General features: G+C 40.9%; 1 protein-coding gene across 1 annotated transcript in view; it reads left to right on the forward strand.

Moving 5' to 3' along the window:
• Positions 1-22,683, forward strand: part of LOC124069952 (potassium/sodium hyperpolarization-activated cyclic nucleotide-gated channel 2-like) — a 29,673-nt gene extending 6,990 nt beyond the window's left edge. Inside the window, exons 4-8 of the mRNA XM_046409495.1 lie at positions 6,927-7,145; positions 16,123-16,269; positions 16,537-16,777; positions 16,874-17,038; positions 17,575-22,683. Of these exons, the coding sequence (XP_046265451.1) occupies positions 6,927-7,145; positions 16,123-16,269; positions 16,537-16,777; positions 16,874-17,038; positions 17,575-18,524 (1,722 nt within the window). The 3' untranslated portion in view covers positions 18,525-22,683. The remainder of the gene's footprint in view (positions 1-6,926; positions 7,146-16,122; positions 16,270-16,536; positions 16,778-16,873; positions 17,039-17,574) is intronic.
• The last annotated feature ends 216 nt before the right edge of the window (positions 22,684-22,899 follow it).

Raw genomic sequence — 22,899 nt, forward strand, 5'->3', positions numbered from 1 at the left:
AAGGGACTTTACAATATGTACAGCATACAACAGCTTCTATCCTTAGACCTAAATCGGGATAAGGAAAAACTCTGTGGAAAAAATGGAAGAAACCTCAGGTAGAGCAGCAGAGGAGGGATCTCTCTCCCAGCACAGCCAGACATGCTATAGATTGTCAGCAAATTACATTATATACAAATTATGATAACAACATTACAGTTTACATATATCTGCTGTTTCATCATTACACAATGAGAAGCTCAGTATGACTTAGCATGTCTTAACATGCTGATTTTCAGCATATGTAATATTTACCATGTTCGCTATTTAGTTCACTATTTAGTATACATTCAGTATACATATTTAGCATAGTTTAAATACAAAATAGAGCTGATGCTGGATAATGGACAGAAAATAAAATGTTGAACAAATTAAATTTTGACATGATGATGGTGCTACAGAAAAAAATCAGCAAGGATCACCAGAGTTGCTGGGATTCATCCTCTTGGTACCATCACTATTTATACAAAACTTCATGAGAATCCAACCAACAGTTGTTAAGATATTTCAATCTGGCTGTTAGCGTGGCTTACAAGTGAAGGGTGACCCAGGTTAGTAGTGATAGCTATATATCCTGTAATTTGGATTAATAGAGTCTACTTTGAAAACAGTGCACTGCATTATTCGGGGAACCATTATTATCTTAAGTGATGTCTGTTGCAATTATGCTATTACTGATTCAGGAGGAAAAGACAGTATTTCCTTCCCGCAAATCAAGAGAATTACTTATATCACGGCCCTCTGCAGTAGCATTCAGCTGGTGTGCCAGACACAGAAAACTACCGTAGGATACCAATGAAGAAGCTGTGAAAAAGAAAGATTTGAAGCACACCTCTAGATCCCTCCATGCCTCCTCTTCAGCATGGTGGGTGATGACAGGAAAGATAAAAGGGGAAAACAGATGGAAGGGGGGGATATGGCCAGGCAGCTGGGCTCTTTGTTGCCATGTCTCGCTCAGAGAGATAAAAGCTGGTTGTTTATAGGTCTGTCTGTCAGCCCAGCCTTTTACTGAGTGAGGGGAGACCACACTAACCCAGACACGAGGCACAAGTCCAAATGGGGTTTTAAACAGATTGGGTCCCGTTTGGCGACACTGTCAGGGCCTGCCATGACTACTTGTAAATATCAGATCTGAAGTATTTCCTGGATGACAGCTATGACTCTTGTTTTAATTGGAATACAAAAGTGATTCTGGTTAAAACAAGTTTAATGTGGTGCTGAGAATGAATGTCCACTCTCTGTCATGTTGCGTGTCAGACAAGAGACATACTGCAGTTTTACTCGCTCTTGTTTGTGGAGCTGGACAATGCTGACAGTATTACAATATAGCCTCCTGGTATTTATAATGTGGGACATTTTGGGTCTGATGAGTGCCATGATGTTTAATAAAAATTGGTTGATGATGACATGATCTTAATAAAAAATAGATGCAAAAAATAGGTACAACAATTACCCTAAAGACGTCATCTTGGACTCTAAGAAACTGGCAAGAAAATGGCATCTCCTTGCAGGGTTTTTTTTTGTTGGCATTTTGTAAATGAATTAAACAATTATTCAGGAATACGATTTGTAGATTAATCAATAATGAAAATAATCGCTCCTTGCAGCCATAGCTATATCAAAATGTAATAGTGCAGTAGTTGTTAGTAAATGTGGGCTTTCTATTTTTCTGTGTGTTTTATGTAAGAACTGCACAAGCTGCCTGTAAAGCACAAAATTTATGACATAACCTAATTCCTTAATTGCAAGAAAACTTGAGGATTTCTGCTTTTAGAAACTTACATGGCACTCAAGAAGACAATTGCTCCATTGCTCTATGTCTCTGTATAATCAAAGACAGTCTCCAGAGAGCCTTCACTCTCGAACTAAAGGGCCGCTCTGGCACGGTACAGGCTGCCTACAGCCACCTGAGACCACCCTCCCCCCCATTGAGTGGCTGACAACTTGTAACATTAGCCATTGTGTTGCAGTCAGGCGGCCATCCATCAAGCCTTGCACCCTACAGTGGCTCTGGTGGTGTGGAGCCCACAGGCAGGAGCCATGGAGGGCATGGAGAACACTCTGTAACTCTGGATGACATCTACCAACCAGTAACTGGACTCAGGAAAACTTGTAACACCTCAGGGAACTCAGGTTGTCTCTGTAGTGCCCCTCAACTTGCATCCATTAATTTCAGTGCAGCTTGGTGGCAGAGTCCGCTGTGTCAGTTGAGTGCAGAGGCGACTGGCTAATAACAATGACAGCAGCGCTGACTGATACGCACCGGGTGTATAGTTTCAACTCTGTAATTACAGCTGTGTGTGTAGCCATCCCTTAATGTATTCACATCACAGAGACATCTCTTTCCTGTGATCCCCCACTGCCATCAGCAGGAGGGGCTCTGCAGTACACCAGTCTGCTCTCTTGGAGAAGATAAGCTGGTGTTAAATCATTTTGTTTACTCACCACACCGAGTTTAACCAAACAGTATTACAGGTCTGTTGCTGGATGTTGGAAATTTGATTTAAACTACTCACTAAGCCGGTAAGAGCATATAAACATGTGAATTGAAAGCAGCTGTCTAACCTCTGTAAATGGACTTGAAATTAGGTAGCGTTTGCTTCCTGGACGAGGAGAGAAAAGGATGTGATTATCTCAGTCCCAGAGGACCTCAGGTGTTTTTGTTCTGAAGGATCTCATTGTGCTGAGGACAAGCAATTCTGCAATATCCTACTCAAACAAGAAGCACTGCACTTAAGCGTTACTCAAGCTTACTTGTGTTGAAAACTACTCAAGCAGAAGTGCAAATGTTGCTACTGTGAAAGAGCCAGTGTGGCATCCTGACTGAAACCAATCAAAATTAATACATCTCCAGTTCAGTGGTACTCTAGTAGAGGACTTAGAAATAAGAAGACATTTTATTCAAAGATTTTCTGATGTGAAAAAAAGTTCAAACCAAACTCAGTGGTTCATACAAAGTACCATAACAAACATAATAAAGTGAAAACAAGAGCGTTTCTGAAGCTGTGGACTGAAAATGCCATTGGGTTTATCCCGATTTGGGATTGGAGACAAGCCAGAGTTCATGGAATCTGAAGACAAGACAAAGTTGCACTGTGGATAATGTAGAATAACATTAGTTTCTGACAGCCAAATCAAATCAGAAAAGTTCTCTGTTGCAAGTGTTTTTGACTGTTCATTTATAAAATCTTAATTCACCCAATTTTATGGAAGTATAGTACAAAACTTCTGACTGTGTTAATTCATACTCAAAAATGTCATAAGAAATCACAGTGAAGAGAGTACTTGTAAGTAGTTTGTTGTAGGGTTACTGAATAGTGTTATCTACGTGTGCATGTGTTATTTTTATTGATATGATAGGAATACTTTGAAAATGTGGGAAATACGCTTACATGGTTTCATTTTGAACATCAACACCACTCTCACATCTGCGGAGTTCGCCACTGCAGCTGGGGGATGGTTAGCTTAAGTTAAAGACTGGAACCTGTGAGCTCACCACATCTCTTTAAAGCTCAACGATTCACAAGTAACACCTCATTTCCATCCCTGAACAAACTGAAATGTAAAAATGACGAGATCTTACCAGCCAGGCTTGCCGTTTCAGTCGGCCTCCAGTTTTGCTAAGCCAAGCAAGCTGGCTTACAAGCTTTCCCCAAAATATCAAGCTAACAAGGACATGAATTTGGGTTTAAATGAATTAACTCAAACCATATTAACGCTGAAAGACGTTGTTTTGCCTTTCACATTCAGAAAAAAAGCACATTTTGCTGCCCAGCCTACTGATTATGAGACCTCAGACACTCACTGAGTCAGACAAGAAAAAAGGAAGAAACAGAACGAGAGAGAGAGAGAGAGAGAGAGAGAGAGAGAGGAAACAGCAGACAGTGCTGACTGTACAATAAACTCAGAAAAGTCATTGTAAACTAAACTGGTGGGTGCGTGACGGGTCCCAGCCAGAAGCTTTGTCACATGTGTCAATTATCTTTTGATATTTGTCCGGCTTATCGGCCGGTGGACACACACAGTGATTGGTCGCTCACTTTGACATAACTTCATTTTCCATTATCTGCTTCACCCTGTCTCGGTCATTTCTTCCATTACTGTGCCTATCAGTCCTGCACAGAGACTCAGTCCTTTATCCCCCAGTGCAGGGAGGTGTGAACTGATGAAAATGGTAATAGGGCAAAAGTTCATCTTTTTTTTGTCAGGTCTTTGGGTGCGCTTTTTATTTTGTTAATTTTTAGCCAGGATTTTAGCATGGCCTTAGGGACAGCAATGCAGGTCAGTCAATTGAAATATTTCAGTCTGGACTGGGTAGATTGCCATAAAATGTTTATGTTCCATGCTGTTCATGTTCCCCTGAGGATCAGTCTTAATGATTTTGGCGATTCCCTGACTTTTCCTCTCCAGATTCAATGTGAGATTGACATTTGTAGTTCAGAATGACATGTTTGTTTCTAACTACATTGGGTAAATTACCGTGCAATGTGAAGCTTCCTTCTGAAGCTAATGGCACTCTCAACAGCCTCAGCTGTACTTTGTGATACTAAACAAATGTTACCTTTCTAACATGCTAAGCTAAAGTGACTACCCCACTCTCATACAAGTGAACTCTGCTGACACACACATATCTTAATACTATAATTCTCATTACCTGTCTCTCATAAACTTTTGTGTCACCAAATACCTTTTTTTCTGCAAAAGATCAAAAACTAATGGGATTTTTTTCTATACAGCGTTACAGCCTCACTGATCTTCTTGAAGGCACATATAAAATATGCATGTGGTCATTCCGTTTGGCAGAATAAATTTCTGTATATGTGTAAGACATATGAGGCTTGCAGCACAATAAGGTCACAGCTGCATACACAATGAGGCATTTTAGGACACTGCAAGATAAATTTAAAGCCCTTTGTGTTATCAGCCAACTTCAAACAGACTATCTGCAACTAATGGAGACGGTGATTACCAACAAAGCAACGGATAGTTCCCAAACTGAAATCCCCGGGGAGGGCTGTTGAGACTTATGCCGATACGGAGTCTTTCTCTCCCTCTCTCTTGCCTGTGCTATTTCAGATTCAAAGTGCTCATCGTTCATCTATTATTCAATCTGTTTCACTCCACTGTTTCTCTTTCTGTTTTCACATACACCATTTAGCCTCAGCCCACTTGGTGGAGCTGTATTTATTTTTGGAGTCTTCATTTTCCTCTGATCATGAGAGAGAAGTCCTTTAGTGATTTAACGACAACAGACCTGTGCTGCCGTAGGCTTATCGTATGTATATTGTCCACTTGCTCTCTGTTTTGCTTCTATAGGGTTGCAGCCAACAATTAATTTGTTTTTTGATCAATCTGCCTTTTGTATTTTTTGGTTTATTTATAATTTAATCACCATAACTCCAAACTGTTTTGAAAAATCTCAAATGTTACAATTTACAATTTATAATGATAAATACAGTTATTACAATGATATTCACATTAGAGAAGCTGAAACTGGACAGTCTTTGGCATTTTTGCTTGATAAATGACTTAAACACGTGAACAATTTTAACAAAATTGACTAATCATTTCATCATCTAATTTGCTATATTAGACACTGCATTATGATAACAACTAGCACTTTTAAAACAATCTTTGCAAATATTTGAACATATCTTCACTTTCCTGCGTATCTCTTAATTTATTGGCTTTGAATGTTCACCATAAATTGCAATGTTTCTTCAAGGACTGAGAAAATTCTCACTTATAAACTGTCAGCATTATTTCTCTTCACTTAACGAAAAGTTGACCTTCTGGGGATGCATAGCAGGACAGTGACGGGAGCTAATTTAGTTCAGCCAGGGAAAGTTAAGTGTGTTTTATAATGTTATGGCTGACTGTTAATGCACTTCCGTAAGTTATAAGAGAGGATACAGCTGAGTGCCTTTGCTATGTGAGTGCCGCCTGTAACCTCTGGGTAGCCGAGTACAAATTTAGAGGGGAGAGAGAGACGGAGAGTGTGTATGTGTGTGTGTGCGTGCGTGTGCGCAGGCACACTCTTGTAGCCAGGCTCTAAGAGGTTTCCATGATGCTGTTTTTAACTTCATTTTTCCATGGAGAGAATCTTTAATAATATGGCTTCACTTCACAGGATACTTGTTTCTTAGGTAAAACAATTTAAATCCCACAAAGAAAAGGGTTTCAGTTTGTCTTTACATTGAATTCATTGGCATCAGGAGTCTTTTCAGGCTGAGGTCACCTCAGTCACCACTCAGCGCTAATGAACCAAAAAAAGGAAACAAAAGAGGCCTGGTGGACGGAAGCATCTGATCAGTTGAGCTTGTTTGGTCACCTCTCTCTTTTGTGATGAGGCGAGTTTTGGCATAAAGCAGTGGTGAAATAACACTGAGCCATTATTTACATTTAGGTAAGCATGCAGAGTGTTGTTCACATGTTCTTACAGTGATCCTACAACATCATTAATACCCATTGATGTTTCTGAGACTTTCAACCTGAGGTTTTTCCCTTCATGAATCTCAACACAAGCAACCTGCTGACTGCTGCCTGGTTGTCATCGTCTGCAGTGTTCACACAGCTCTGAAAAGGACATGTTTAATGACCTCTCATTATCATTCCTCTCTGAGGAAATAATTTCCAAACCATCTCTACTTTGCTGATTAGGGAAGGATTCCCCTGATGTCGTTTCCTCTTCCTCCCTCTTTCTTTCTAATGCAACTCTGTCCCCGGAGTTCTCATTTGTGTAAGTGATATTCCATGACCCTGCTGTCCCCAAAGCTTTTCCTCTTGTTCCCTACTCACCGCTGCCACTCTGCCTAAAACCTTCCTTTTTATGTTGCATTGATGTCTTGTTACCTGTTTGTTTATCTCCCTTTTTTCTGTCTCCACAGAATGATACCTGGTCCGAGCTGTACTCCTTCGCCGTATTCAAGGCAATGAGCCACATGCTGTGCATTGGTTATGGCCGGCAGGCACCAGAGAGTCTCTCAGATATCTGGCTCACCATGCTGAGTATGATTGTAGGAGCTACTTGCTATGCTGTTTTCATTGGCCATGCAACAGCTCTTATCCAGTCATTGGACTCCTCCAGACGGCAGTATCAGGAAAAGGTGAGGGGCTTCAATAAATCAAGTCTGTCAGATGTTCTCAATACTTTTTTGTTTGTTGTATACGTTGATTTTCTGCTGGTTCATATGTAGCATGCAGACATCTGTCTGAATCAAATAAATGTCTCCAAAAACATGAATATAAAAACTTTTTGTAGAGCTTGTTCCCGCTCTTGGTTTAAGCTATAAAATGTGAAAACTTCTTTATGGTTGCATCATTCCAGCAAATGTAATACTACATTTTTATACTCAATTTTCATGAAAATACTGACCAACATAAAAATATATTTGGTTTCTTTGTAAACTCAATCTACAATCACACACTTTTTTATTTTTTTTTTGAAGTACTGTGGGTTTTAGTGATTCTCAGAATCTACAATTATAATCATTAAACATTACACATAGAGTTTTCCATTTTGTACCAATTATTTGCTGGCACTGGTAGGTGTTTAATAGGAAATTGAAAGTCTTGATGGTGACGTGCACAGTTATTGAATATAACTAAAGAAATATATTGCTTCCATTTAGTTCTTTGAAATGGATTTTATTATGTATATTATGTTTTACACATTTAAAAGAGTGATGCTCAGAAATCGAAGAGTGACATTATCGTTATCTTATTAACAGCGTTGGTGTACACATCTTCTTATAGTTAACAACTAATATGTAGTTACAGCCTCACATTACCTTAAGGATTTTACAAGTTTTAAATCTGAGAAAAAAAGATCTCTGGTATTTGAAAGGTGAACACTGTCTGCAGATATGTTTAGTTTGGCCGTCAGAATTTGTATCTCGGTTTCAGCTATGTGTGGCTGTACGTTGGAAGTTGTAGCCAGTGGTCAGTTTCTCATAGCTGATCAAAACAATAGTACATCTCATTTGCACATGACTGCAGCTGATTTTACATTATTACATATTTCCTACTGATTACATGTAAATATATCATAATTCAGGGTTTTGAATACAATGAATGTGAATTTTGAAAAAATAATTTGAATAACTATAGCAATGTAGCAGGAGGTTTCACCAAAACAGGTCCTGTATGAACATTTACTGTCATCGAACAGTATTTGACTACCAATAATCTTTTTGACACGAGGATGGGCCTCAGAGCAGTGCAGAACAGTGCTGCAGCAGTGGCCTGTGGTGGTAACAGCGCAGCCTCTCTGTTTCCAAGCAGAGTCTTGCTGGCTGGGGAGCAGGGGGAGTGTTGCTGGCTTTCAGCAGCCAATCAGAGGCTGCGGGTGTGTTCGGCCAGGTAGAGCCACATCGCCGGGGGCTGGGTGTGTGTGTGTGTGTGTGTGTGGAGGGCTGCTGATGTGAGTGGGTGAGAGAGAGTCAGTGTGTGTGTGTGTGCATGTGAGATATGATGTCCCCTTGGGCAGCAGTAGAATTGATGAGGCAGCAGACCTTTGTGTCCTGCCAATGTCATCCTGAAGGTGACGTAAGCATCTATAGTTCCCTCTCTCTCTCTCTCTTTCTCTCTCTCTCTCTCTTGCTCTCTTCCTGACCACTCACTCATTGGCTCTCACTCTACCTGTATCTGTATCATCTACATCTTTATCTATCCCTCTTTACATTATTCCATCATCTCTTTTCTTGTCCTGTACCTCTTAAATATCTCCACCTGATTCTCTGCACTTTCTTCTGTTTCCCTTTTGTCTTTGTTCCTTCTCCTCTGCCCTCAGTCTGAATTTCTCTCTTCTTCCTCCTTTCTTCCCCTCTCTCTATTCTCTATGGTGGTGGTGTCCTTGAGAGGTGCAGTGCTACTGCTAACTGTCTGCTACAGGGAGTAACGAGAGGGGGAGGGGAAACCTGTGGGAGACAGGAGGGCCTTGTTGTTGACACAAGTCCTGGTGCACTGAGAGATATTTGAACACTGTCTATTTCACATCGTTTAGAGTGTTTTTGTTGGCTTCTTGTCTGGGCTAGCATTGTGCAGGAACCCCATAGGGTTTTTTCAGCAATGTGGCTGGACACATGGGTATGAATCTTGTCCAATAAATGGTTTAAAAGACAACGATTCAGCAAGTTAAGTGCTTACTGATGCTCTGGCCTGCACTGTGTGTCCTGGATGATGGGAGGTAAAAGGCTTGTGTTTCATCTGTGAGGAATGCTCCTGCACAGTGGGGGGTCACAGAAATGAGCCGCCTGGTTAAAAAAGAGGATCTTCACTCTGCCCTGTTTTCCTGTTGCTGATGACTGAAAGCTTTCACCTTAATTTCACATGTCCAGTTAAAATTTGCACTGCAGTCTGAACACTTTCAGCACCTTATACTGTGATATGAGAGCTCTGATGAGTTAGGTAAGAAGATAAACCTTTATTAGTTCCATTCTCAACTTGCAAATTTGTGTGTAAACAGCCTCTATTTTTATTCTGGAGATAGATTGAGAAGTAAAAAACATGCATGCTTTCACATACATGTTTTTAGACATTTTCTAAAGCGTCCTCTCTCCAACCCAGAATATATTTTTTTGTTCTGCTGAGGGCAGGAAAGTGCATTTCCCCAGAAACCTTTTTCTGACCAGTTTTCCGAGATTTTCTTTTTTCTGCTGCAGAGTGAAAAACTGTGTGAGGATTAGTATTTGAGTTGAAGACGTGCTTATTTATTTAAAAAAAAAAGAAGAAGAAAAGTGCCAGCCATGCCATTGAGGCTGATGCTGATTCTGCTGGGTGAATTCGCCACGCCTCCAGAAAGGACTGTGAGTGACATTTTTATCATTTGGAGAGTGTTAGCAAAACACGTCTGCTGGCAGTGTGTTACAGCCCCAGTGAAGCTTGAGCTAGCATTGTGTGAAGGTTTCCATTTCAGCCCAGCAGTAATGTCAGATTCACAATCCATGCCTGTTAAATTTAGGGAGAATTTGACTTGGTGGCTTTGGTGCAGAGACCTATGAGTTATTTATACATAGTAACAGTGCACACTGACAAATAGCAGAGGGGCAGACAGACCTACATAGGAAGAAGCAGTCTCACTGGTGCCACCATTAATGCACATTTTAATGCAGGCATGTGTGTCTGGTGGTCACACCAGGTCCAAAACCTCTAATTATTGGGCCTGAGTTTCCACACAATAATCCAAGATGTTTACCCCCACTGTTTCTCTTGTAGTATTGTATTTGGAGTGATTTCAATGATTGAATAATTGATTGATTGACTGACTGATTCACTGATTGACTGCCATATTCTACACGTAGCACAACATACAGCGCCTGCATGCCGGAGGGAATAAAAGACTTCTTGCAATTGTTCCTGCTGGCCCTTGAGACTCTGAATGGATGAATGGACAGAGGATTTCTTAAAAAGGGAACAAAAAGGGGTGTTAGTTTTGTAGCCACTTTGCTACAGAGTGCTGACACTAATGCAGTAACAGTATGATGTGAATGCAGTATGAGGACTGTGTGAACCTGTTGCATTGTTCATAGAATTTTGGTGTAATAAACTACAAGTATAATCACCTGTGTAGATGTCAGTAAGGCCAGATTTCTTTCCCCATTTATTTGTTTGGTCTGATTGATTTCTGGCCTATGGGTCGAGGGTCCCTTCACTGTCCAGCGGGTTTGAGAGATGAGTTTATAGTTTACAGGAGAACCCTAAAGTCAGACAAGTGAGGAGGCCTGTTGGAATAACTTTTAATAAATATATTTGAGATATATTTGAGATCTGCTCACATAACCTGAGTTACAGTATTCAACATACAGGCTTGTTCTACTGTATTTAGCCATTATTTAGTTTTACTCCACATTTTGAGAAACCTGTTTATCATTCTGAAAAAATTGCAGATTACAACTTTGTGTTGGTTGTCTTCCTTTTAGATCACAGATTGTTCCTTTAACAAGTGCAACACACAGTAGACTGGTCACCTAGCTCTGCATAGATACACCTTTTTTCGTCAATAATCAGCTCTTAATGGCCTCACCGGGGGTTAAGAGACTAATCTCAGAGAGCAGATAGCAGTCTGAGCTCTCTAACTTGATGTGTTACAGGACAAGGTGCTAGATTATTTTCTGCCTTCTCCTCCTCCTCCTCGTCCTCCTCCTCCTCTCCCTCTTCATGCCGCTGTCACCATCAGCAACAGTGATCTGTCCTCTCTTAGCAGGACTGCTTGTCACTGATCGCTCCAATTATCCAGAAACAGGCTGACTTTGCAAAGATAGTGGCCAAAGAGATTCCTGCGCCAGTGTCTACGACAAAAACTATGCCCCATTAATTGTGCTAAATGATATTCCCTACTCTAGTAGAGAGTACGTCTGATGAACGAACCCTTATCAGTCCGGCCCTTTGGTCGTCACTCCCTTTGACTGAATTATAGGATTTATGGCATTTCCTCAGAAGCCTCATTTCATTTAATGAGACTTTGTACTGTGTGAGACCTCACAGTGTGTTGTTCCTCCTGTGTACACATCTCCAAATTGAAGAGAGACAAGACAAGCTCTGACTTATCACTATCTGATTTCCTTCTCTTTGGTGAATGTGCTTCATAATATAATGAGGTGATTTTGCTGGGAATTAAGTGAATGAATTATAGATCTACATGATCGTTTGGGATGAAGCCGAATCAGAATTTCCAGAGGAGAGAAGTGGTAGGATTGTGGAAAGGAAAGGAAAGGAAAGAAAAAGAGGAAAAGGAAAGGAAAAAAAGGAATGACTAGACATGATAGCAGAAGGAATAAGAAGATGAGAAAGGAAAGGTATAAGAGAAAGGCAAATTAAACAAAAGGAAAGAAAAGGAAGGGAAATTAAAGGAAAAAAGAAAGGAGAAGGAAACTTGGATGATACAAAGCTAATAGGTATGTTGGGACAGTAGTTAATAGACTTAAAAGTGGCAAAATATGATCAAAGTCAAAGACAAAACACAATAACAATCAATCACACAACATCAATCACATCAAATCACAAAATGCAAAAGGTTTCCAGAAAGCAGCGATTTAGATGATGAAATGCCGGCAAAGCATTTTACCGCAGCACACAGAAAGTGACACAGAAAATGGATGTCATTTTCACTCTGATTGGGGTGTTTGTCAGTGCCCCCTGCATACTGGGTGCCGTGGCGCACTGGCCGAACACTTGCCCCTCTTTCCTCTGTGACTGCGTGGAGATTTGAGATTGACCTGGCATTGATCGATAGAGCGCACTGTGACATGGCTCTCAAAGTCAGGTCATTAAATCAAGAGGTTTTCGCTGCTTCATTCATTCAGAGTTAGCTGAGTCACCATCCGCTGGAACCAGAGTTTCATGTCTAACCACAGTCACCTGGATGCTGCATCTCTCCAGAGAGTGTCCAGACTACCCCACACCTACGCTTTGTTCACAATCAGCACTTCTCTTGTATGAAAGCCACACCAGCAGCAACGTGCGCTTTGACACATCGGGTAAAGAGTTGTGACACTGGGTCATTTCTTCAGGCCACTCTCCATCTGCACATGTCATGAAGCAGAGTCACTCATGCAGGTGAGACTCTGCGTTGTGTAACTCTATCGGAGGAGCTACCCCAGCCCAGGAGACCTCTCCTTACACAGACACTGAAGAATTCAAATGTTACATGTTTGGTTTAAGATAGGATAAGATAAACTTTGTATCTTAAACCAAACATGCAGCATTTGAATTTATTTATGTTTATGTTAAACGGTAGAAGGAAGCAGTGTTGGTGACAAAAAACTGTCTGTCAGAAACATGCATCGCTTTTTAAAGGTAGAGTGACAATACTTTTCCTGTCTGGCACTGTGAGGCCGTGGTGTATTACCTGCATCCTCTCTGCAGGAGCAGTATGTGGTGCTGCATTAAAGCTATGTACACAAAAGTATTTGTTTACGCTCTTTTGGCTCTGTACTCCAGCACAGTGGATTTTAAACAGAACAGGGACCATGAGGCTTTAAGCTTTTACCACCTCCTGCTCCTCATATGAGATGGTAGCATTACATGGAACTTATGAAAGCTGTCTGTGGATTAGACTCTGCTATTCAGTCAAAGTGGTTACACACAGCAGCAGCACTGCCAGTAGCTCTGTGACGATGTGCTCAGGCACAGCACCTTGACAACACATGCTGTTTAGTATGTAATATTTACTATGGATACCTTAGCTCAACATGTGACCATGCTAAAACCTTGGAATTAGTGCAAAAGCAGAAAGTACGACTGAGCCTGGCAGTAATGTCTAAAGTTTTGCAGGTACTTTAGCAGATTAGTTCTGAACATAAACTCAAGTATTGGACAAAAATTTCACCTGGAATGAAAAGTCCAAAGGTGAAGTATCTACCTTTAAAGCACAAAACCATTTCTCTCTCAAGGACCAGTCACAAATGGGCAGTTTAACAGAAAATCAAATGAATACTGAAATTGTCCTTGATCATTAGACAAAATCATTGTTGAATGATTAAAAATGGTTTATTTAGGAAAATTGGTGCAGATGGGACAAGGGTTTTCTGAGTGTTCACCATTGGTTTTCTGGGTGTTCACAACCACACTGGATGAGCAAAGGTGAACATGAAGCCCTCACAATCCCCCAGTTTTAGGACAATGCACCATGACAATATTTTCCCAGTATACTTCAGCCCAACTGAGTACCTGAAGTGGGGTCAACTTCTGTCCATTTTTGGTTTAAGGGAACTGGGAAACTTTTATTGCCCGTATGAAATCACACTCAAAGCTGATAGTCAACACTTACAACAAAATGTCCTAATATTTTCTGACTTCACTTTAAATACTATAACTAAGTTCTGTAGTTCAGATAACATAGTTTCTGGTGCTGATGTGACCCTAGTCAAAATCTGTAGCTGGAGTTATATTATAGTAGAGTATATCTAGGAAGCTTTTTAGCTCAGAATGTGAGTTAGTGTTCTGCTGTAATAAGCTGTGGGGATTTCATTGTCTTCTCCTTGTGTGCTCAAGTGTTCAGTTATATACAACTATAAAGCTTTGTTTGCCAAATATGTCTCTCTTTTGGAAACAGGAAGCCAGTCTGCCTGTCTCAGAGTACAAACAAAATGTCCACTTTAGACATTTATCAGATGCTGTTGAGGATCCAGAGCTTGTAACAGCATGTGAGCAGGGGGACCTCACTGTTCTGTTCAGGGCCTCACGGCTGCTGCCGCGTTGTTGTCTATAGCACAAGTGAAGCTGGGTTGTTCCAGTTGTGAGACGGTCCTACTCAGTTCAGGAAATGTCTGTCGATGCCAGCTGAGAGTTTTGTGGCGTTCATGCTGCACTCAGTAGAGTTTTATTACAGATGAGATTAAGGCAGTGTGGACGATGACTTCCTCAGCCCCTGAAAGTTGTGAGTGCACAGTATGTGCCAGAACACTGAGCTGTCTCTCAAAGTTGTGTCCCAGACAGCTTTATAGGTTCAGGGTCAAGCTGGGCATCTTATGATGCTTTCCATTTGAGTTGGGTTGAAGTGCACACAGTCTGACAGCAAAATACAAGGAGAAGCCTTTTCCACTGTCAACAGTTTACTGTCTGTTCTGTTTATTGCCACATATTTCACTCTGTACCCTCTGTGCAGTCCCGCCACGTCGTTTTTGGTTTCTCAGTGGTCAGTCTGGATGGACTGTGATTAGCATATCCAAACAATAGAACTGGGGGGATTGACTGTTTGTGTTGTTGCCGTGCTGGACCCTTCAATTCATCTGGCATTGATTAACCACTAGGAAACATTGATCAAGGGGCGACTGTGTTCATTTCAGTTGACAGTTGAAGGGCGTTTGTTTGCACTGTTTTTTGTGGCTGTCTGTTTGTTGACTAAATATAAATACAGCATTCTCAGAGTGGCACCATGATTTATTTTCCCTGATAAGCTTCATCTCCTTTGTGGCCTTTAGTTTCATTAATTAAAAAGTTCAATATTTTGTCCATCTGAAAATAAAATACTTGAAAAACCCTTTGAGGGTGATGTAGTTCAACAACACCATAAACTATAACCTCTAAATGTCCATAAATTTGAGCCAGCACCTCTCTAAAACAGTTTCAATATAAACTGAACATTGTAACCTTCATGACGGTAGGATTTACTGCAGGGTTGTTGTGTTAGACTTGCAACTGAGTGTGGGCATTTTTAGTGTAGTTCAATAAATAAACATGTAATATCATAATAAAAAATTTATGCGGCTGCACTTCTCAGGTGGTTGCATGTAAAAAAAATATCACAAGATCTTTGCATTCTTGCTATATGTGAACTTTAACTGCTGCTGTGTGCATAGACATAAGTGTGTAAAGATTTGGACATAAATTCCATCATAACCTTACAAGTAATTTTCAAGGTTGGTGGCTGCCTTTGTCTTTTATTTATTTTTTTTGTTGTTGTTTGTTTGTTTGTTAGTTAGTTGTTGAAAGGACAAAGCTGACAGTATTCCATATAGTTGTTACTGTCAACAAATTGAAATGAAAAGGCCAAAACCACCAATGTGTTTTTTTTCTCAATTCATTTTTTAAACATATTAACTAAATCTCTAAGCCCCACGATCATTCATCCCTCCTAGATGTAAGCATTTAAGAAATCACCAGAAGTATAGAATTTCATTTCTAAAAAAAGATTAAATTCTTACCTGAAAGAGCTGAGCTCTGTCATTTTGGCAAACTTTACTCAAACAGCGATAAACAATAGATTAGTAGGACTATTTTCAGTTGCACAGAAATACACCTTTGGCTCTTTAGGGATTATTTAACAGCAGGATGGTGTATATGGCATTAACTTGAAATAAATTGCAGTGCCCATTGTTATCATAATGAAGGAACACATCAGCCAGTGCTTTTTAGTAGTTTTTCAACAACAATGGAGTCCTATGGTGCGGATGAATAAGCTGTATCATGCTTTGACTCCACAAACAATACTTGTTGGAAGGATCAGTGCATTGTTGGCGTCTCTTTAGCAGTGACGGTACAAGTGAACACTGTTAGAGTAGAAGAAGATCGCTAGATGTTTCCAAACTAGTTACTCCACTGTACTAACAGAACATTTTCTCTGTCCATCCTGTGCCCTCTCAGTACAAACAAGTGGAGCAGTACATGTCTTTCCACAAGCTGCCTGCCGACTTCCGACAGAAAATCCATGACTATTATGAGCACAGATACCAGGGCAAGATGTTTGATGAGGAGAGCATTTTGGGAGAACTCAGTGAGCCTCTCAGAGAGGTAAGACATAAACACATAATAAGACACTCAATTATCCTATATATGTCTCAATTTGTGATTTTTTATTGTATGATAGACATACAAACATAGGACTTGTTTTTAGTCTTTATTTTGTAGTTTCATAGCATGCTTACAAGATAAATTTCAAGATGAACACTAATCATGCATGTCAAAGGAGATACTTGACTGCAGTGTAGTGCCTCAGAGACACATTTGACAGATACTTTTCTTGTCTTTGAACACAGCAAACAATGTCTGTTTTCACAGGAAATCGTAAACTTCAACTGTCGTAAGCTGGTGGCATCCATGCCACTATTTGCCAATGCAGAGCCAAATTTTGTGACGGCCATGTTGACCAAGCTGCGTTTCGAGGTATTCCAGCCACATGATTACATTATAAGAGAGGGCACCATTGGGAAGAAAATGTACTTCATTCAGCACGGAGTCTGCAGCGTTATCACTAAGGGCACTCTGGCTATGAAACTTTCTGATGGCTCTTATTTTGGAGGTAGGTTTCAGTTTGTGGGCTCTACATCATCCATCTGGTGATGCTACTTTTAACTTGTTTTTCTGGGTTGTTTGACTTTCTTCTTCCTCATTTCAGAGATCTGCTTATTGACGAGAGGTCGGCGAACAGCCAGCGTTCGAGCAGAGACTTACTGTCGACTGTACTCCCTGTCTGTTGACCACTTCAATGAGGTGCTGGAAGAATATCCTATGATGAGACGGGCCTTCGAGACGGTTGCCATTGATCGTCTGGATCGCATAGGTAGAATGCAAAACTAAGATTACAGCCTGGCGTATGAGGGCATTCATGCAGCCACACATATGACCAGCAGTACAAAAGCATGTAACATCTGTATAAGCATTATTGTAAGTCGATAGTAAATCTCTCACAATAGTCTCTTTTTTTTAATTAAAAGAATGAACAAAACTCTACGATGAGCCATACAGAACTGTACAGAACATAAAATAATATTGTGCTTAGGAGATATTTCCTGAAAATTAATGTTGGAATAGGCAGTAAAATGAGCTGTGCTGTCCCCTGAGAATGACACAGGACACTGCAACAGTAGATGGGAGTGGATGGTGACACTTGCATTTTCCTCAGGGCTTGTTCTGTTAGAGGATGTACCTTGTGTGAAGGACATCACATGCTATATCTAACTCATATTGTTCTCCTTTTCCAAGTCCTCTTGTTTCCATATATTTATGTTTTGTTCTGCTCTTTGTCCTCTCTGTCCTGTCCTTTCTCATCTCTGTTTGTAGCTGTTTAATAATGAATCCATTTGTTTCTTTCCGCAGGCAAAAAGAACTCCATCCTGATGCATAAGGTTCAGCACGATCTCAACTCTGGTGTCTTCAACAACCAGGAGAACGAGATGATCCAGGAGATTGTCAAATATGACCGTGAAATGGTGAAGCTGGTGGATTTGCAGCGGCCACGGGCCATGTCTATGACCCCTTCCATCGGCGGTATCTTTGCTCCTCCCGGCCAGCCACAGTCAGGCTCTGCTATTGCCACTCTTCAGCAGGCTGTGGCCATGAGCTTTTGTCCTCAAATGGCAAGCCCCCTGGTGGGTCCAGGGACTCTGCAGTCTCCTCGTATGGTGCGAAGGTTCCAGGTGATGCAAAACCTGTCCAGCCCAGTCTCCATGTCTCCTCTTCAGTCTCAGCCCCCTCAGGCGTTTGGAGGGGCATTTGGATCTGCGATATCTAGTCCGCCTGTCCAAAGCCCGCTTGCAGCTTCAGGACGGACTTTCCAGTACATGGCGAGCGCAGGACCCTCTGGTTCCCAATTGTCTCTAGTACAGCACCATGCACCCAGTCCCACACAGACCCAGCAGAGGCCTGCCTCACACAAGAGCACCCACTCCCTTCATACAGGTAGCTTGAGCCAGGATACCCGGGCCCTGTCTGCCTCCCAGCCTTCACTTCCCCAGGAGGGAACACCACAAGCTGCCTCTGCAGCCCCCAGCCCTCCGCCATCTACCCGCACCTCCAACAACTCCATCGGTCCCCCTCAGCCCCCTCACTCCAGTCTGCCAGGGCCCTCAGGGGTGGGTAGATCGGCAGGAGCTCAACAGAGGGTGGCATTTGCCTCCACACCTCCTCCCGGTGGACCTGCTGGAATGGGGGCAGTAGCAGCAGCTGCCGGATCAGGACCTCCAGACTCTGGAGTTCCCAAGAAAGATTCAATTGTCAGCCTTCCAGAGCTAGACTCTGCCAGATCCCGGCTGTCTTCCAATTTGTGACCCTAGTAGAGTTCAGGAAAGAGGCCTTTTTTGTAGGAGATTCTGTTTGTTTTAGGTCAGTACAGCTGATCTGTCAGTCTGCAAAATGACCAATCAGCTACCGCCAGCGTCACCAGTCATTTGACCTGGATGCACTGTGTACTGGTGTCAGCAGAAGGAAAAGAGCAACTCAAAGTCTTGAGACACTAGGAAGAGTCTATACAATTAAACTAGTATAACTTTAGGTTGAACTGGTCTAGTCTACTGTGCCAGCACCTTTAGTCTTAGTATCACCCCTGACACTCTGCTTCCAAACACCTACTGTATATCGCTGTCTTTACTGTAAAGATATGAAGAAAAGTATGATTAATGTAACTATTGCATACTGTGTAGAATCCATGCAATGCAATCTAGCAGGAGCTGGACTTAAAAATGAAAATCAGGGACTTGAGGTCAAATGACAATGACATTTTAAGCGTTCAACAAGTGTTTTGAGTGTAATTTCTCCATATAAGCTGTCGTAGCAAAAGAACACATTGCTCTTCATATTGTTTAAAATAGTAGTGAAATTAGTGTTTTAGACCGCTGGTCGATCTTACATCGATGTGTAAATAGTTGATGAAAAAAGTACGGAGGGATATTATATTCATTGTATCTACCCAAACCAAAGTTGAGCTTGAACACAAAGTCTGGTTGTGTCTGTATCAACTAAAAAAGAAACATAGAAGAAAATGCCATTTATTTAACTGCCTTGATTCAACGTTAGAAGCCATATATTTGGTTTGTGTGTATGTGGGTGTAAGTTTGTGCGCGTGAGTTTGTTGGTGCGTTTTGGTTCAGTTTTCGGAGAATGGACTCATACACTCTCTACACTGCTTTGTCAAGCGCGATTGCTCTGACATGCTGACGACGGCACTGAACTGTTTTCATGAAACATCTTGGAGGTGGTCAGCTATTTGGTCAGCGTACTGATTGTAACCCTGAAGGCAAAAGTGGAGAAATAATCTGAGCTTTATCGAAAGGAAATATTTGTGAACAACCCATACTGTATACTTGCTTGTTTTTGTCTAGGTTTATTGATTAACACATGCAATATAATTCTGCAATACTCTACCCCGCCTATATATAAATATATATGAATATAAATATCTATACATATGCTGTACAGGAAAGTGAACTTGTTTCTTTTTCCTTTTGTTTTATTTTTTAATGTGAAATCTTAAAGAATCCAGCAGCTATTGTGGCTTCACTTGAGGTATTGTAATCAGTGACCATGTTGTTACCTTAACCAAAAATGTTAGGGGGAATGAGAGGACGTGTGGTGTCATTTTACTAAAAACAGACAGGACAAACTGCTTAAAACTGGTTTAGATTCACTGGAGGAATCCACACTTTGAGTTCACCAAGTCAGATCCTCAAAAAAGTCACTTTAAAGCCCATTTTAAGATAAGTAAATTGTAAAATGAATAAGGGGGTTTATGGTGGCCAACATGGGGCGAGAATGCCTCACTTCTAAAAACTCTTTGCTCCATATCAAAGTCTCTGTATGCCCCACATCACCCAAAACTCCCACGAATGTCTCAACATTTAGATCCACAACAATCCTGTTGTTCAAATTTTGGGATTAGGTTGAGGCTTTGGTTTATTTATTCTAAATATTCTGATAATGCTGAACCTGAAAGCCTTCTCATGCTGAATGTATGCCATACGAGAAGGAAGACAGCTAATCAGATATAAACTGCCATGTAAATAAAAGGACAGAGATTTAAAGAGGCTTTTATGATGCAAAGGGGTTGTGGGCATTGCGATATGTGTTGCTGAATGTCTGTGCAATCTTTTTAGGTTTGATGACGCTTCTCTGGGTTGCTGTATTTAACCTATATGCTACACCCCCACCCCCAGACACACACACATTTACACCTTATGCCCAGATCTACCATGAGACAATATTTTTTTTGTTTTTTGAGTTTTTTTTTTTTGTTAATTTAGTGAAGAGGGTGTGAAGGAGAGCAAGTTGTAACCACTTTGAACTCCTCGGTCCAAAGCGAGTACTGAGGACTTTCAGTTAAGCACCTTCTGTTGTACTTCGACCTTGCAATCAAAATGAAAATAGATGCTCTATTCTCATAAAACAGTTGCAGTACTTCTCCTGTACCCATTAACTAGTTAAATTGTAAGGACGAAAAGTGAATCCAATTGGGACAGAAAATAGGCAGCTGACTTAATGTGTTAAATAAACACGGTGTCCAACTTTTTCAGCTCGGAGCATCGATCCAGAGCCAAACTGTAAAATCGATGCGATGGACATTTCACTCAGGTTTGCTACCTTTCCAGAGAGATGTATTGATTGCCACAGCGTGGCTTTCCATTGATTTATGTAGACTTGTCTATCCTCACATAATCAACTTGTTGAATTAGCCATGCTGAAAGATTCCCCTTGAATTTTGATTGGCTTAAAAAAACAAGGAGGATCTAATGGCATTATAACCCTTAAAGTGTTATTCATCTGAATTGCTTATCTTGACCACTTTTCCTGAGAGCTGATTAAATCTTGAAACAAGGTGTAGGTGATTGTTTTCATCCAAGGGCTTCATTGTATGGCTTGTATATCCTGGCTTGTTAGAGTTTCCACATTTCCACTTTCCGTTTGATCAGTAACATGCACTAAACCTTGTTGTTTGTCATACCTGAGCCACAGTGCTGCAACCCATGTCATCAGCAACACAGAAACTTTGTATTGCTTTTTTCCTATGGGAAAGGTACATGCCAAAATGCCAGTGTGATTGTGAATGAACCAAGTCCATTTAAGTCAATAGCTGTTGTGTGCTTCAATACTGTTCCAGTTCAATCAGTTGGTCCTCTTCCCTGTTCCTTTGTGCTAATACCAGAATTTGCCCTATTAAGCTGCTATCAGGACTGTGCTGATATTATTTGAACGAGTTCACTGTCAGAGAGAGCAAGATGGAAGGAGAGTTAAAGAGCTAATATTTCTGGCAATATCAGGCATCGTCTCTGTTTCATTGCATCCATCCAGTAAGATACTGTAGTGTGTAAATCACTCCCACTCAAAGGATGGCATCTCAGACACTTTGATCAGTACCCCTCTGTTTCAACCCTCAGCCATGAGGCTGATACAGCCCTGGCAAAGCACATACTTTTGTCAGTTATCTGTTTTGTGTCTGTGTCACAAGTGTGTTCAGTCAGCTGGCGTCCAGCCACTGTCGGCATGTGTGTGTGATATAGCGCTGTATTCGCCTGATGACGGGGGGTTCAAAGTGCGATTGTTTAATGGTTCTTCTTCTGGACCTTGCTGTGAAGTGGGACTGAAATCCCTCATGCATGTTTGACACTGACTGACAATTATTGAGAGTACCCAAGTTTCAAACCTCTCATTCTTGCTGTATCAGATATTAAGGGTACTGAATGCCTTGGTGTTGATATGTTAGCAAATCAGGGTATTATTTCTGTTTGTAAAAGTGTCTTTGATTTATTGGTATGTTTTGTTTGGTTATTGTTTTTGCAATGTGCCCCATGCACATGGACTGTATATACCTTGTGCCTAGTATATCTAGTTTCCACATAGTCTATTTTTGTGGTATGTATGTGCCTGTAAAAATGCAAACGTGTTTTTATTTTCACCTTGCAATATATGTAAAAAAAAAAAAAAAATAGATGAAGACTAGTATTGCTGAATTAAAATGACAATGTCAGTATATCTAATTTTCCCTGATATGGGAAACACAAAATTGCACATTTTTGTTGGTTTGAGCCTTCCAACACCATGCGCGCTGTACTCTGTACTTTCATGTTCTGTATATATGGTATACACAGAGATGTGGGGCACATTGTTGTGTTTTACTGCAACCTGCTGTATCAGAAACATTTTCTACAGTGAGAGGGTGAGCTCTGAAAGGCTTCTGGTGGATATCGGCAGTCTAGACGTTAGCTTAGATGACTTGCTTGCTGCGCAGAGCCAAAGATTATACAAAGAAAATGATCATTTAAATGGTGGAGATGCCCACACAGTATCAATACAGTAATAAAACTAGGGTGAGCATATGCTGGAAAATCTTCCTTAAACCACACTGTTGCACAGGTCTTTGAACTCTGATGCCGGTTGCACATTGATCTGTTGTTTACCATAAAAAAAAAAAAAATCACTAAGGCTGAATTTGGCTCATGAGCCTCAGCAGTGACAAGCTCGACTCCCAGCTGAGTTACCTTGACAGATAAATAGCAGAGTGCATGCTTGTATTTTTCTTATCTAAGCAGAGTTCTGTGTACAATTCTTAGTGGGACCTTAAAATCTAGACACTGTCGTGTACCAACTACTGTACCATGATTTTATTTAATCTAAGAGTTAAACTTTTGTGTCGTAGCTACTGTAGCCTGCTTA

The sequence above is a fragment of the Scatophagus argus genome, chromosome 13, assembly GCF_020382885.2.
Source record: "Scatophagus argus isolate fScaArg1 chromosome 13, fScaArg1.pri, whole genome shotgun sequence".
Taxonomy (NCBI): domain Eukaryota; kingdom Metazoa; phylum Chordata; class Actinopteri; family Scatophagidae; genus Scatophagus; species Scatophagus argus.